The 15,009-nt window shown below is 40.4% G+C and overlaps 1 protein-coding gene across 1 annotated transcript; it reads right to left on the bottom strand.

The window, feature by feature from the left end:
• Positions 1–4,267: 4,267 nt before the first annotated feature.
• Positions 4,268–12,457, bottom strand: Krt39 (keratin 39). The gene is made up of 7 exons (XM_013356967.3): positions 11,958–12,457; positions 9,806–9,888; positions 8,894–9,050; positions 8,129–8,290; positions 7,899–8,024; positions 6,171–6,391; positions 4,268–4,607 (listed from the first exon to the last, which is right to left on the bottom strand). Exons 1-7 carry the CDS (start codon positions 12,312–12,314, stop codon positions 4,349–4,351), a joined length of 1,365 nt encoding a protein of 454 aa, XP_013212421.3. The 5' UTR covers positions 12,315–12,457; the 3' UTR covers positions 4,268–4,348.
• Between the last annotated feature and the right edge of the window lie 2,552 nt (positions 12,458–15,009).

The raw sequence follows: 15,009 nt of genomic DNA, 5'->3' as shown, positions 1-15,009 counted from the left end.
TTCCCTCCTCCCCAGGACATGTCCCCTTTCTCCTGAAACTTGGCATTTTTCTCCTTCCCTTTCGTTTAGAGAGGACATTTTCCTTTGAAAAGAACTTTTATGATCAAGACTTTGAAATCAAAATGGACAGAATGAAGATGAATCTCCTCAGGCATGGACAAGTTCATGGCTCCTTAGAGGAAGATGCGTCTGCCCATTGTCTGATAGGTAGAAATTATGGGAATTAATCCTAACAGCATGCAGTAGTGGCTTCTCCAAAACATCCATTGACACCATTTCCTTGCCTTTGAAAGACACTGGGGCGAGGGGTTTGGAGGATGTTACTTTGGGTGTCATTTCATCTTTGCGGATGTAGAAGACGAGACACAGTAAGGTGGGTCCCATGACATTAGCACTTACAAGAGAAACTAAGGGTATCAGAGCTGGAGAGTTCTGTGATGAGCACTCGGGGCCCAAGCACAGGGAAGCCAAGGGTTGCTCCCGAGAACTGGAACCCAAGGTCACTGTCGGGTGAAAAGAGAACTATATTTTCTCATCAGTCATCATGGTTCATGGTTCAGTTACCTTTCTCTCTGGGCTCTCTGGTTTCTCTGTCTATGATATAAAAAAGGTTATGAGCTGCCATCAAAATACCTAATACTAAAACTCACTTAATCTCTGCACTTTGGATGAAGAGAATGATTAGTAGCAATAGCCTAAAGACTTCTCCTCTTGATGGCATCTCACTAGAAGTATGACAAGAAAACTACGGAAGGGTGCTTTGAAAAGCAATCATTGTTATTGTGGATCATTTCTGTTTGGGGAGACTGATTGATTGTATGTCTGGTGTTAAGGAAATCAAAGTACTTAAACTTTAATTTCATTATGGTGTGGCATTCGATGAATTATTGAACTTCTCTGTCTAGCTGTTTCATCTGTTTAATGGGACTATTAATAGTAGCTACTTCCTGGTGGTGGTGTGAGTGTTAAATGAATTAACAACGTTTGTTAAATTATTGATTATTATTGATTAACTCCCTTTCCTAAACAGGCAGATTGACATGTAGAGGAGGAACTATCTGTAAACGTGATCATCTATGAGGCTAATGTCAAAATCTAAAAGAGACACTCAAAAGGAAGGGTGGATGCTGTGTACATATTTGGAAATATTAGAATGCATCCCATTAATATGCACAATTTATAGGTATTAATAAAAAAAGATGAGAAAAAAAAGATGGAGTCATCCAGATCTTTATACCAAAAATCAGTTGTCAATTATAAAGCAATAGCTTTGAATGCAGTGTATGCTCCTCTGTAGGGGAGTTTTGTTAAAAATTGGATTCCCAGGTCCCACACCTGGTGATGCAAATGCAGCAAGTCTGGCATACCTCCAAGGATCTGAATTTTTAAAGCTCCTCAGGAAATGTGACTGCAGGTGGCTTCTGGATTGCACTAGGGAAGTCCAGGAGGGAAATCATGAAAGGGATTACCTCTAAGGAACTCTTGAGGAAAAGTTTCTAGGCCAAGATTGTTGGAATTGATGCTGAGAGGTTAGCATGGAGAAGCCACTTGCCCTGTGCTGGAGGAGCGGGCAGGGGGGGCAGTTAAAAGGGAAGAAGCAAAGGGAGAGGGAAGTGTGGTTATCTGTGTATTTGGGAGAGTTGGAAGCAGATATGACCTTAGGGTGAATCAACATGAAGAAAGACAAAGTCTAGAAAAAATATCTCCAAAACATCTCCTTTGTTTAGAAATGTAATTATGGACTCTCACAGTGAAAAGCAGAGATAGGATTTGAACTTCAGAGACCATGGTGTTTCCTAATTCATGGCTCTTTTGAGCTGTGCTAGAATTATTCTCCTAGGGAATCCTTTGTCTCCCACAAGCCTCTTTTCTACTCCCACTGCTGACCCATGCTGAACTATGTAAAAACCCTTTAACTCCCTCCTGTGGCTATATAGGATACTTATTTAGCTTCCTGGTAAAAATCCAGACTCATATTGCCTTGAAAAGATTTGGTCATATGTAGACAAGGTCCTGCAGATGGGTTTACATTCTCTTAGTCAAAGAAAAAAATGTATAAGCCCTTGAGAGGCCCATTCCCTCTTGACTGTGCAGTTCATAAAAACTTATTTTTATTACAGAAGGGATGAGGGATACTTTGGGTAGAAGATGCCAAATTTCTGCGATACACTGATAATGGCATTGCTGCATCAGCCTAAGGTTAGCCTGGGTCCACTGACCCGTCTATCTAGTTGGGATCAGAAGCTCAGAGCAGGTTGAGCAGCTCTGACCTTTTGCCAATTAGTTTTCCAGTAAGTGTTGATGGTGTGTATCAGGATCCACCTGGCTTGCATTGAATTAGAAAGGAGGAAGATGGATGGAAATGACATATGTCTGGCTTTTAATTTAGGGAATAAGGATTGCTTTCTGCATAGCATCACCACTTTGCAAGATTCTATCATTATCCCATTTAATCCTGCCAGCCACTTTTTAGATGGGGCCCAGGTTGTAAAGTCCGTTTTACTCAAGATCACACATACAAAATGGGTTGAGACTCTGTACCATGGTTTCTAGTTCAAGTTCTTGGCTCTTTTCCATATTTCCATCCTATAGTCTGAGATCATATGCACTTAAGTGCTGACTGGAGGTATTTTGCTCATTTAGATGAGAAATCATCAATAGAAAAGAGTCCATTCTGGGAATTCTGCATTCCACTAGGTTAGTGTGTGAGTTGCTACTTGTCTGGAGGAAGTAAATCTCTGAGCTGTGAGTTACTGTAAACATCTTTGATGTGGGCACTAGGCATCAACTGACATCTGATACTTACCCTAAGAATTTAAAAAATGCTTTATTGAGTAGAATTGTAGGCATGATCACAAGACATCTTGTTTTGTCCCCCACCCTCCAAAGCTAAACACTATTAAAACTCCCAAATCATGACTGGATAAATAATTCATGAAGAAACAATTTTAAGAAGATAATAATGAATAAAATTATGTCCAGAGCTGCTGCTAATAGCAAAGCTTATTTAAGATCACATTTGTCTAGTGCTTTTCATCAAACAGTAGTATTACATAAACAATTTCATTTGCTCTTCACAACAGCCCTGTGAAGTAGGCAATTTCTTTCTCTAGGAAATGAATCTAAACTGTGCAGGGTCACAGTTAGGAAATGGCAAGTTTAGAACACAAGGCTTTTGGGCTCCCCCATTATATGTTTGATTTGGAAATATTTGCTAAAACCTCCAGAAATGTCTCATTTTTGCAGGGAATGATTTACATACTCTGAGCTCTGCTGTTCAGAAGCTATGGTACTGGCTAGTACATAAATAATACCTTCTCACAGTGAGGTTCCCTGGTGCTTTCAAGTAGCAATGATTCACTATTGATTTTCTGCAAAGCTTGTGAATATCAAGTCCATTTCTCTCTCTGATGGATAGATTGAAGCAGGAATCTAAGCTATTTTTTTCATGGTCACCCATCGGGGGTTATGTCTTGAAAGATCCAGCTACATGGCCCTTCTCAAACAATCAGATCAAACTCCCATTCCCTAAAGAATAGAAAGAGAAAGAGTAAACATTTAACGAAAGGACCCAGTTTCTTCAAAATTATTTTTTGAAGAAATAGCTCTAGATTCATTCCCCATAACTATTTCCTGATTCTCAAAGAAAATATTTGGAGAAGAGCCTAATGGTTCACAAAGTTTTAGAGAACATGGACATCTTCAAAATTCTCTTGGGGAGGGTCGTGTATGTCAGTGCTTTTCATCAAACAGCAGTATTACATAAGCAATTTCATTGACTCTTCACAACAAAAAACTGAGGCAGCAGAGTTCAACAGGACCTGGGATTATCTACTCAAGGAAACTAAACATCAAAGATCTGCTTTCCTTATTTACTCTGTTTCTGTAAAGGCTTCCTTCTAAAGCCACAAAAGGAGCTTGGAAGGGAAGGTTGTAGCTTTTCACCTTAGTGTGCCAATGGCCAAAAACAATCCTGGAACTTGTCTGACTGGCTCCAAGGAGGCACATAAGTAAATAAGGCCTGAGTAAACAAAAGAAAAACCTGCCAGTTCAACACCTGGGGAGTCAAGCATCATAGGCCATCTTCCCCCGGGGAACTGGCTAATCCATTCCCATCCTTCAGATGAATGCAAAATGTCCTACCAGAGAAATGGAATTTATGATCACGTTGGCAGCAGCGACTTAGGGAAGGAGTGGAATAAAGGACACACTATCTAGTGATGGGGACCCGCTGTAGTAGTAAGAGACTAAGTACCTTAAGGGCCTGGGGAGTTCTTAAACCTCTCTGGCAGGAGCATGTATTGGCCTTTCTCTCATGAATGGGGGTCCTTCGCATCACCTTGGGCCGTTAGACTTTGGCAAGTCTGGGGATGAAGCAAGGCTGCACATGTTCATGAGAAGAAATGACCTTCCCGTCCTGAATCTCCTTGGTGATGGTGCATATTTTAACCAGTATCCGGGATGGGGGTCCACAGACGTTGTACCGCTTGAGAATCCCATTGGGGGCTGAGGATGTGAAAACCGGGGCGGTGCATTCCACGGTGCTGGGCTTGGAGGGTGTGCAAGTGGAAGGCTTGCATCGGGTGGCACACGGGTTACAGGGAAGCCTGAGGAGAAAACAGAGTTTTACCTATGATTGAGGAAGAGCAATGATGGCTATGAAGAAAACTGGAGGTGGGCAAAGTTTTCAACAACTTGTCCCTCAAAATAAGTGCTTCCAAGTGTTTATTCATTTTGTGTTGTAGTCAGTGGAAGAAAAAAGAATCAGGTCAGATCCCCTGGGGAAAACAGCATCCTAGCTTGAGAAATATTATGCTAAGTAAGCTTCCGATATGGCCAGTGTCAGAGCATCACGGGACTCCTACTGCAAGGGAGTCAAAAACTGCGGTGGAGTCCAGCTCTGTCACTTACCAGCTGGTGACCTCAGGGAGCTCAGTTAACGCTCCTGAGCTTTAGCTTTTCATCTGCAGAATGGACATAATGGGAACTAACCTCACAGGATCAACAGTTAAGGATCAACAGATAAGGAACAAGTTGAGGAACAGAAATGAATCAGATATTTTTCTCCTGGGAAGCTAGTCACATTGCTAGTGGTGATTTGCATCCCATCTATGAAATCTTCAGATGTGGAATCTTCAAAGTGCCTTCTGGGCCTCTATAAATGAATAGCTTTTAGAGAATTGGAGTAGTAAACAACGAACAGTAAACACCTTTTGTAATACATGATCTTACTTTGATAACAGGAGGCACTTTGAAATATTAAGGTGATGAAATCAGTGAACATTGTGCTAGCTTGATGGGGACATGCCTGTTTGGAGAATGCTGTGAGCTGGGTGCAGTAGCACATGCCTGTAATCCCAGCAGTTTGTGGGGCTGAGGCATGAGGATGACAAGTTCAAAGCCAGTCTTAGCCACTTAGGTCCTAAGCAACTTAGTGAGACCCTGTCTCAAAATAAAAAATAAAAATAAAAAGAGCCCAGTAACCACCCCCCAAAAAACAAAAACAAAAACACTGTGAACAGAGCTCACTGATGTGATGAGTTGGGGCAGGTTGGTGTCCTTTGCAGTTGCAACTAAGCATGCATTTGTGTTCGCCTGGACTGAGTGACTTCCAAAGTGTTCATATTCCAGGTGAGTTGTTAATGGGTTTGTTAGCTTATCATCATTTTAAAAATACAACTTAAAAAAAAAAGATGCTGAAACAAACCTGTGAATACACTGCTATTGGCATCAAGAACCAGCAGCTGGATGCTGTAGGGGTTTCAGCTGGGGCGGAGTTTCCCCAATGAGACCAGGGTTGTCTTGTTTCAACTTGGCAAAGTCAGGCATTCATCTCGGTGGGGGGGGGGGCGTGGGGGGAGTCTGTAACAGTGGCTAACAATGTACATCTTTGGGAAAATCCCTTTTTATCTAATAATTTTTAAAACTCTAAGAACCTAAGGAATTAACTTGTATACTGGCTCTTCAAAGCAACTCAGTTCAGTCTATACCTCAAGTTTGGACTAGGTTACAATTGTAGTCTCCCAGGGTACAGCTGAAGACAGTCTCCATTCAGAGATTCCCAGCACAAGCAAGAAGCTCAAAGCGCAGCCCCCTGGATACCAGTGGCAGTACATACATGTGGGCCTCTTAGCATTTTTTCTCAGACAAGTTGTTTTCATTTTACTCACTTGCAGTCTGAGCTCTCCAGAAGGCTGCGGTATGTGGCAATCTCACACTCCAGCCGGGACTTAATATCCAGCAGAATGTCACATTCCTGGTTCTGTCTTTCCAGGGCACTGCGGATCTCCGCCAGCTGAGCCTCCAGGTTATGGACCAGACTTTGGATCTGGGCCAGCAGGGTCGTGTAGCGGGCCTCAGTCTCTGTCAGGATGCATTCCTGCGAATCTCTCTACCAGGGAGGAGGAAAAGAAAGGTAGGATTTACAATGACGACTCCTTTGAGCCCAAGTCATTGTTTAAGTCATTGAAACCAATGATTTCTTTGTGATATTGGTTTTGGATCTCCAAGCCCTTTTATTACCTCCTAGCCACATAAATCTAAAAGCAAAATGACCAATTATATTATAGCTTGTTTTCCTTTATCATCCCCCCACACATACTCTTTGTATTCATTTCTCTTCCTCTTATTTTTGGACCACCTGATAATCTCCGACCACATTCTGCTACTTGTAATAGAAAAAACAAATGCAACTCATTGCACACCCAAGCATTAAAAATGCATCACCTCCCAGTGACTTGGGAGGCTAAGGCAGTAGGGTCACAAGTTCAAAGCCATCCTCAGCAACTTAGCAAGGCCCTTTCCCAAAATAAAAAATAAAAAGGGCTGGAGATGTGGCCAGTGGTTAAATGCCCCTGTGTTCAATCTCCAGGACCAAAAAAAAAAAAAAAAAAAAGCATTATCATGAGATCTCATTCAATAAGTTCTTATACTGAAAAAGGCAGTGAACAATGTTTAACCATAGACATTTCCCTCACTGGATCAATTCCTTTATGTAAAACATAGAAGTTGAAAGTCGGATGAGTAAAGTTCTTTGGTTGTGTAAACCTATGAATAATGGTGGGATTTTTCAGTTTTAGTAACCAAATATTTATACCCCAGTTGTTTTTTTGTTTTGTTTTGTTTTTAGTTGAGAAAACTGAGGTTCGAGAGGTTAAACAAGTTGCCTAAGATCATATGACTTGCAGGTTACAAAACCAGCGAAGGGCCAAGTCTTTGTAATACCTTTCATGGTTGGTCATTTCAGTAATTTCTTACATCAGAGAAGCACTGTAATGAGGCAGAAGTGGTATTGGCTGTGGAATCTGAATTGTGGCTCAGACTCGTTTCTTCTGTGACTTTGGACAGATTACTTGCTGCCTTACAATCTCGATGTCTTAATGTGTCAAATAGGAGAGAGGACACTTATTTTAGATTCTCCTTAGGAAAATCACCTTAGCTCTTAGAACCTCATCGGTCAAGTTGGATAATAATTATAACACCTCCCTCATAAGATTGTTTTATAATTCTAATATGAAAGCTTATAAAAATGCTTTGCATATATAAAATGCTTTTCTAGTGTTTTCCAAAGTGTACTCCATTATTACCTTGAAAACCTTAAAAAAAAAAATAGAGGGTCCATAGTAAAACAAGTTTTGGAACGCCCAATACCATATATCCCCTTTTTGGAGATTCATGGTGTATATCAGCTTATTAAAGGCTTATGGGAAGCCAGTATGTTTAATCTTTGTTTAATTGAGCATTTCCCCCTTTTTTGACTATGAAGTCCTTTCTTAGCCATAGACCCTTTAACCAACAGAGGAGCTGTTCCGAGGGGCAGAGTTTGGGAAGCACTGTGGCAGACACACAGGTGCTGCTGCCATCCTTGCTGAGCTAGGCTTGGTTAGCATGCTGGGTACCATTCGGTGCTGGGCCTGTAGTTCCACCTCCAGAGCATTCACGGTACGTCTCAGTTCTGCGATTTCCTTCTGGGAGCACTGCTGCTGTTGAGAGCTGGTCACCACTTGTTGATTCAGCTCCTCCATCTGAAACACAAAGTCCACGGGGATTTTGGAAGGAAAACATGACCCATGAAGGGCCCTTGGAAACACATCAGCTTATTGCTTTTCGGCTTTTCTACTCTGCCTACCTGGGTGTTGAACCATTGTTCCACATCTTTACGGTTTGTCTCCATGATGGACTCATACTGACATCTCATTTCTTGTAGAATCTGGTTTATGTCCACAGAAGGGGCTGCGGTTACTTCAATGTTGAGTCTGTCCCCAAGCTGCCCCCATAAGGAGTTGATATCCTACGAAAAGAAAAAGAATGTGAAGTTACTTGGTGAATAGAGGACCTTCTGATGTCTTTTTTGGTCTAACAGCAAGAATTCAGCTTAACCGCATTGATCTAAATTACAGTCCACAATAAAGGAACCAATGACTTATAGGTAGTATCCATATGCCCTAAAACGATTTACAGCTATTTCAAACATGACTATGTATTCAAATATGTGCAAAATTAAAAGGAATTGACTAATAAGATTAGAGTCTCAAAAAAAATCTTGATAAATTCTAGGGATGGGTAAGGGAGGTAGCAACATAGAGGTGAATTGATAACGAGAGCCCATAGTCTCTATGATACATATATGGGCTTGTACGAGTTTGACTTGTACCAATTATAGGGAAATTGTAACATCAGAGGATTTTCTATCCAAGTGGCTCTAGATATTGTGTAGCAGCCAATGAGTTTGAGACACATTGAATCCATAGTACGTGAAGAAGCAGTTGGTATTATCAGGGCTAAAAGCCTGAGTAATATCTAATGGGAATGCCCTTTGTCAAGCACAATTCAAAGGAACTCATGCTCATTTTAGAGGCTTAGCGTGTATTGACCCTCTTGCTCTTTTTCTAACCTCTTGGTGACTGTTTTTGAGGCAGAGGAGCTCCTCCTTCAGAGACTGCACTCGTGCCTCCAGGTCAGCCTTACTCAGGGTCAGTGCATCCAGGATCTTCCGTAGGCTGTTGGCGTCGGCCTCCACGAGCTGGCGTAGGGACAACTCAGCTTCATAGCTTCAAAAGCCAGACATGAAAAGAAAGGCATTAAAAAGAAGATGGTGCCGATCCAGCCAGGCAGAACTCCCTTCCATGTTTCTCTCTGGGCTTCTCATTCATTCTATTGCTATGGAGAGTTTTATTCTCTTTAGAAGTGAAACCATCTGATAAATATCATTTGATACATATCATACTTAGTTATTATGCCTAAATTAGTTGGCCAGAGTGATGCTACAGTGCTATTCTTGGAGATGAGGGAATTTATCCTTCTTCCTCTGCCCCTAGAGGCAATGCAGTGTTAGTAAGAAGAGTATTAGGGTTAGGGGTCAGGGACTAGCGTCTACATTTTGGCTGTGTCTTCCATTGGTTGTATGCTTTTGGATAGGAAACTTCCTCATTACACCAGTTTTCTTACCTTAAACTGAATAACAGCATATTATCTATTTTACTAAGCTGTTTTACTAAGCTGTACAGCATATTATCTATTTTACTAAGCTGTTACGTTTTTACTAAGCTATTTTACTATGCTATTATCATGTAACCAACTGTTAAGCATGTAATCAGATAGTTCTTATGTTAGAACTATAGGTCCCACATATACAGGTGAGGGTTACCAATCTTAATTATTTACTGAATTTTCAGGTCTCTTTGGAGCTAGTGCCAACGTGCTCTGGAGTAGGAGGCTTAGTAGACATGGGAATAATCGTACTGGGATTGCTTAGGTCCGACTCAGGGGTAAATTTTATCATTGTAACAGTGCTGGGTGGGCTTACTTGGCTCTCAAGTCATCTGCAGCCAGTTTGGTGTTGTCAATTTGTGAGACCAGCCTGGAATTCTCAGCCTTGGTACACAAGATCTAGAATTAAGAAATTGTACACACAAATGAGACAAACACCAGGATCTCCTTCTTTTAAGAACCGAAGAAGTTGTGTGTGTTTCAGTGAATTAGGGGAAGGCAAGTTAAACTTTTTATAAATCTCCAGAGCTATGTTCAAGAAGCTTGGGAGATTTTGGAAAACCAGAGGTTTTGTTATTTTCCTAAAAGATCAGCAAAAAATTACATAAGTAAAAACTTTTGCATATGTTTTTCTGTTAAAAATATAAAATCTATCCCAAATATGCCTACAACCCATTAGACTATAAATTCCATGAAGGAAGGGAATATTTTTAGTTCACCCATATTTTTTTTTCAGAACCTAGAACAATGTCTAGGTGCTCTGAAAATATTTGTTGAACAAATAAAACTGAATGAACCCAGATGTGTGGTAACAGCAGCATATCACTCCGAATAAGAAACTTAGGTATCGGAACAAATGATTTGAATAATGTAAAGATGATAAAATGAGCATAAGAGGAGAAAAAGGTAGAATGGTTCCAACACGGATTAAAAACTAAACTGTTTAGAAATTTACTAAGGAAAAATTCATCTTTTAAGAGCCCTGCTTTCTTATTTTTTTATGATTACTTATTTATTTATTTTTTTTAATTAGTTGCTCAAAACATTACAATGATCTTGACATACCATACATTTGATTCAAATGGGGTACGTAATCTTAATCTTATTTTTCCACGTGTACAGATTGCAGGATCACAATTGGTTATACAGCCATGTTTATTTGTATCAAAGAAATGGTAACCACTGGTTGTGAACCGGATTTGGTCCTGAGCTATCTAGTTATAATGGTAAAGCCTATCTCTGGCAATAGGAAAAACTCTAAAATCCGAATGTTACCTCAAGTTGACAATTAAGAGCTTTTCTTATTCTTCAATAAGCTTTTTTTTTTTTTTCAGCATAAAAAGAACTAAAACCGCTAAAGCTTAGCAAATAGCCATTGCTTGGAGACTATCGATTCACAACTGGGTTAAACTTCAGAGGAGGACATACAATCAATCAACAGATACATGAAAAAATGCTCACCATCTCTAGCAGTCAGAGAAATGCAAATCAAAACCACCCTAAGATACCATCTCACTCCAGTAAGATTGGCAGCCATTATGAAGTCAAATAATAACAAGTGCTGGCGAGGATGTGGGGAAAAGGGTACTCTAATACATTGCTGGTGGGACTGCAAATTGGTTCGGCCAATTTGGAAAGCAGTATGGAGATTCCTGGGAAAGCTAGGAATGGAACCACCATTTGACCCAGTTATTGTCCTTCTTGGGCTATTCCCTGAAGACCTTAAAAGAGCGTACTACAGGGATACGGCCACATCGATGTTCATAGCAGCACAATTCACAATAGCTAGACTGTGGAACCAACCCAGATGCCCTTCAATGGATGAATGGATTAAAAAAATGTGGCATTTATACACTATGGAGTATTACACAGCACTAAAAAATGACAAAATCATGGAATTTGCAGGGAAATGGATGGCATTAGAGCAGATTATGCTCAGTGAAGCTAGCCAATCCCTAAAAAACAAATACCAAATGTCTTCTTTGATATAATGAGAGCAACTAAGAATAGAGTAGGGAGGAAGAGCAGGAAGAAAAGATTGACATTAAACAGAGGCACGAGATGGGAGGGAAAGAGAGAGAAAAGTGGAATTGCATGGAAATGGAAAGAGACCCTCATTGTTATAAAAAACTACATAAAAGAGGTTGTGAGGGGAATTGGAAGAAAAATAAGGAGAGAAATGAATTACAGTAGATGGGATAGAAAGAAAAGATGGGGGGGAGGGGGATAGTAGAGGATAGGAAAGGTAGCAGAATACATCAGTCACTAGTATGGCATTATGTAAAAATGTGAATGTGTAACCTATGTGATTCTGCAATCTGTATTTGGGGTAAAAATGGGAGTTCATAACTCACTTGAAACTATTGTTCGAAGTATGATATGTCAAGAGCTTTGTAATGTTGTGAACAACCAATAAAAAAAAAAAAAAAAAAAAAAAAAAAAAAACAAAACAGGTTGCTGGATCTCACCTTCTGCTGGAGCTCCTCGATGGTGGTGTAGTAGGACAGGTAATTAGGACACAGGACAGGGAGCTCTTTGTTACGCTCTTCCTGGATTCTGCTCTCCAGTTCAGCGTTCTCTCGTTCCAGCATTCGCACCTTTTCCAGGAAGTTAGCAAGGCGGTCGTTCAAGATCTGCATGGTCTCCTTCTCCTTGCTGTTGATACCTTCACCCAACCAGCTGCAGTCATCCAGAGAGGGATGGACACAGAAGTTGCTTATGAGGTAGATGGGGGTGCGATAAAGGCGATGAGTGGATTGGCAGACCCGGCTCTGGGGAGTTCTTGGTTCGTGGCCAGTTGATTGGCAGCTGTTGTTAGCAGACATGGTCCTAAAATTTGTAATCCCAGAGCAGTTTGGGGGTGAGGTTGAAGAAGAAATAGTTGTTCTAGAGCCCTCGGTATCCACAGCGTGTGTCCAGCTTCAGTTGGTCTCCTCGTCTGTGGTCACCGGCTCAAGCACCCTCCACTGAGTCTAAATCCCAAGCTGTTGGCTGTCTCCTCTTTGAAGTGCTTATATAGCCTTCCCTAGAGGTGGTGTCACAATAGGTGGGATGTTTTGCTTTCTAATGTTTATATCAAATCCCATAGGAACACCTCATTAGTCTGCTTTTTACTTGCCTGAGAAGAGTTACTTGCCTCATAAAATGGCGCATTTAGGCGGTTACTAAGTTATTACCCATCGCAACTGCTACGTGTCATTGGATCCAGAGCTTCACATTGTGTCTTCAAAAGGAACTGTCGTCACAGTCCTCACAGCATCCATTATTAAGCAGGTGTGAGTCTATTAAGTTCATTAAATCCTCGTTGACCTCACCCCCTGGAATTGACCTGGAAGAAGTCCTTCCTTCTTTTCCTTCAGCAGAAAAAAGGGAAACTATGAATATCTAATAATAATTAGTGAACTTAGAAAATAGGATTTTATCTTGCTCTGTCCAGCTGATTTTTCCACTTTCATTGTTAGGCCTGGTAAACGTGGATTGAAATGTTAGTCTGAGATAGGCTCTTCCATTTTTTTCTTTTCTTTCAGTGCTGGGGATCGAACCCAGTGACTCGCATATACCAAGAAAGCACTTGATCACTGAGTGACATGGCCAACCTTTAAATCAGGCTCTTTTTAAAGGTCATTGGCAAATCAGTGTTTTAGCTTTCTAGGTAGAGTTTGAATGTTAACAAGGTATTTCTTGGAAGAGACTAATTACTTTTTGATTGTCCAAAGCCCACACTTTATAGCACTTTTAGTGCTCAGTGTTTGCTGGGGTATACCATTAGCTTACAATTATCATGCCATGTTGGTTTATGTTTGATGTTTAACTATGATCTGTAGGGAGGTATACATGCTCTTTCTGAGTATTTTCTTTAAAAAGTTACTTGATTCTGACCCTTTACGGGGGCTGGAGGGGAGAATCCTTCTCTTGTCTTTTTCAGCTTCTAGAGGCTGTCCATGTCTGCTAGGGTTCAGACAGGTGTCTTCCAAAGGTCAGCCTTTGGTGCTAGTGGGAGGTGATTCAGATACGAAAAAAATGAATCATAAATGTGTTCAGAGAAAATGCAAGATAATTATTTTATGAATGGGCAGTCAGAAGGCCTTTCCAATAGTGACTCAAAATGGCACCTGTAAGAAGTGGGGCCTCCTGAGAAAAAGCTAGGTCACAGGGGGCATCCACTGGAAAGGATATTGGACCCAGCCCCATCCTCTCCTTCTTTCTTTGCCTCCTGGCTGCTATGAGACAAGTAGTTTCCTCAGCCAGATTCTCCCACCACGATGTACTACCTCACCATGGGTCCCAAAGCAATGGAGCTGGTTGACCACAGACTGAAACCATGAGCCAAAAATAGACTTTTCCTTCTTATGAGTTGTTTATCTCCAGTGTTTTTTGGACAGTGATGGAAAGTATACACAACATCTTTGGCTTGTGACCCACTTCCATCTCTAAAGCCTGCAGGACTCCTTCAGTCCCTCTCACATCACATCATTCAGACACTTCTGCTTCCCTCTTACACATTTAAGGACTCCTGTGACCACATGGGACCACCCAGATACTCCAGCCCAATCTTCCTGTGTTGTCCACTGATTAGCAAATTTATTTCCTCTTTGCCATGTAGCCCCCTAATTTTCAATAGCATCCACACATATGAAATATGTAGGAATAAATGTAGTTAGAAAGGTATAAGATTTATGTAAATACTATGTTAATATAGACTGAAGGACAAAAACCTAGAGTAAATGGAAAGATACTTCATGATCTAATATGGAAAGACAGTATTCATCATAAAAATATCAATTGTCTCTATGTTAACTTAAGTCTCAATAATGTATTAAGATCTTCCCAAAATAGATGTCATTTTTTTCAACTAGACAAGATCATTCTGAAATTTTATGAGGGAAACTGAAAAATATGAATAAATAGGAAAATTCTGAAAAAATAGTCCTTTCAAAATATTAACATATATTTTGAAACTTCGATAACTAAGATAGTGCGATATTGATGCATAAATTGTTGGTCAGACCAGACCAAAAGAATAGACTTAGAAGTCTAGAAAAAGACTCCCAAACAGATTGGGATTTAGTTTAAGATAAACAGAAACACTTACATACAAAGGGAAAAATGTAGACCATCATCTGTGTTCTGGGGATGATTCCGTACCACTCTCCAGGGTGCAGGGAATGTAGGAATAATACCTCATGGCTCATAGCAGGACAAATTACAGGTGGATCCAAGACTCAGATGTGAAAACAAAATGAATGTTTTCAGAGAAAACACAGGATAGTTATTTTATAAATTTGCAGACAGACTTTCCAATAATGACTCAAAAGTAAGAAATTATAAAAACCGGACAAATCTGACTACATAAAATAATAGTGATTGAACACAACCAATAAAATTAGAAGACAAGATGAAAACCTGGGAAAGAATATTTGCAATGATATTACACAGAGTGACTGGAAAGAAAATACAAAAGACACTTAAAATAAGAAAAAGTGCTTGATGTCACTCGTAGGCAGGAAGATGTGAATTTAA

The sequence above is a fragment of the Ictidomys tridecemlineatus genome, chromosome 3, assembly GCF_052094955.1.
Source record: "Ictidomys tridecemlineatus isolate mIctTri1 chromosome 3, mIctTri1.hap1, whole genome shotgun sequence".
Taxonomy (NCBI): Eukaryota; Metazoa; Chordata; class Mammalia; order Rodentia; family Sciuridae; genus Ictidomys; species Ictidomys tridecemlineatus.
The sequence above is the reverse complement of the archived record's forward strand: the minus strand, read 5'-3'. Positions and strand labels throughout refer to the sequence as shown.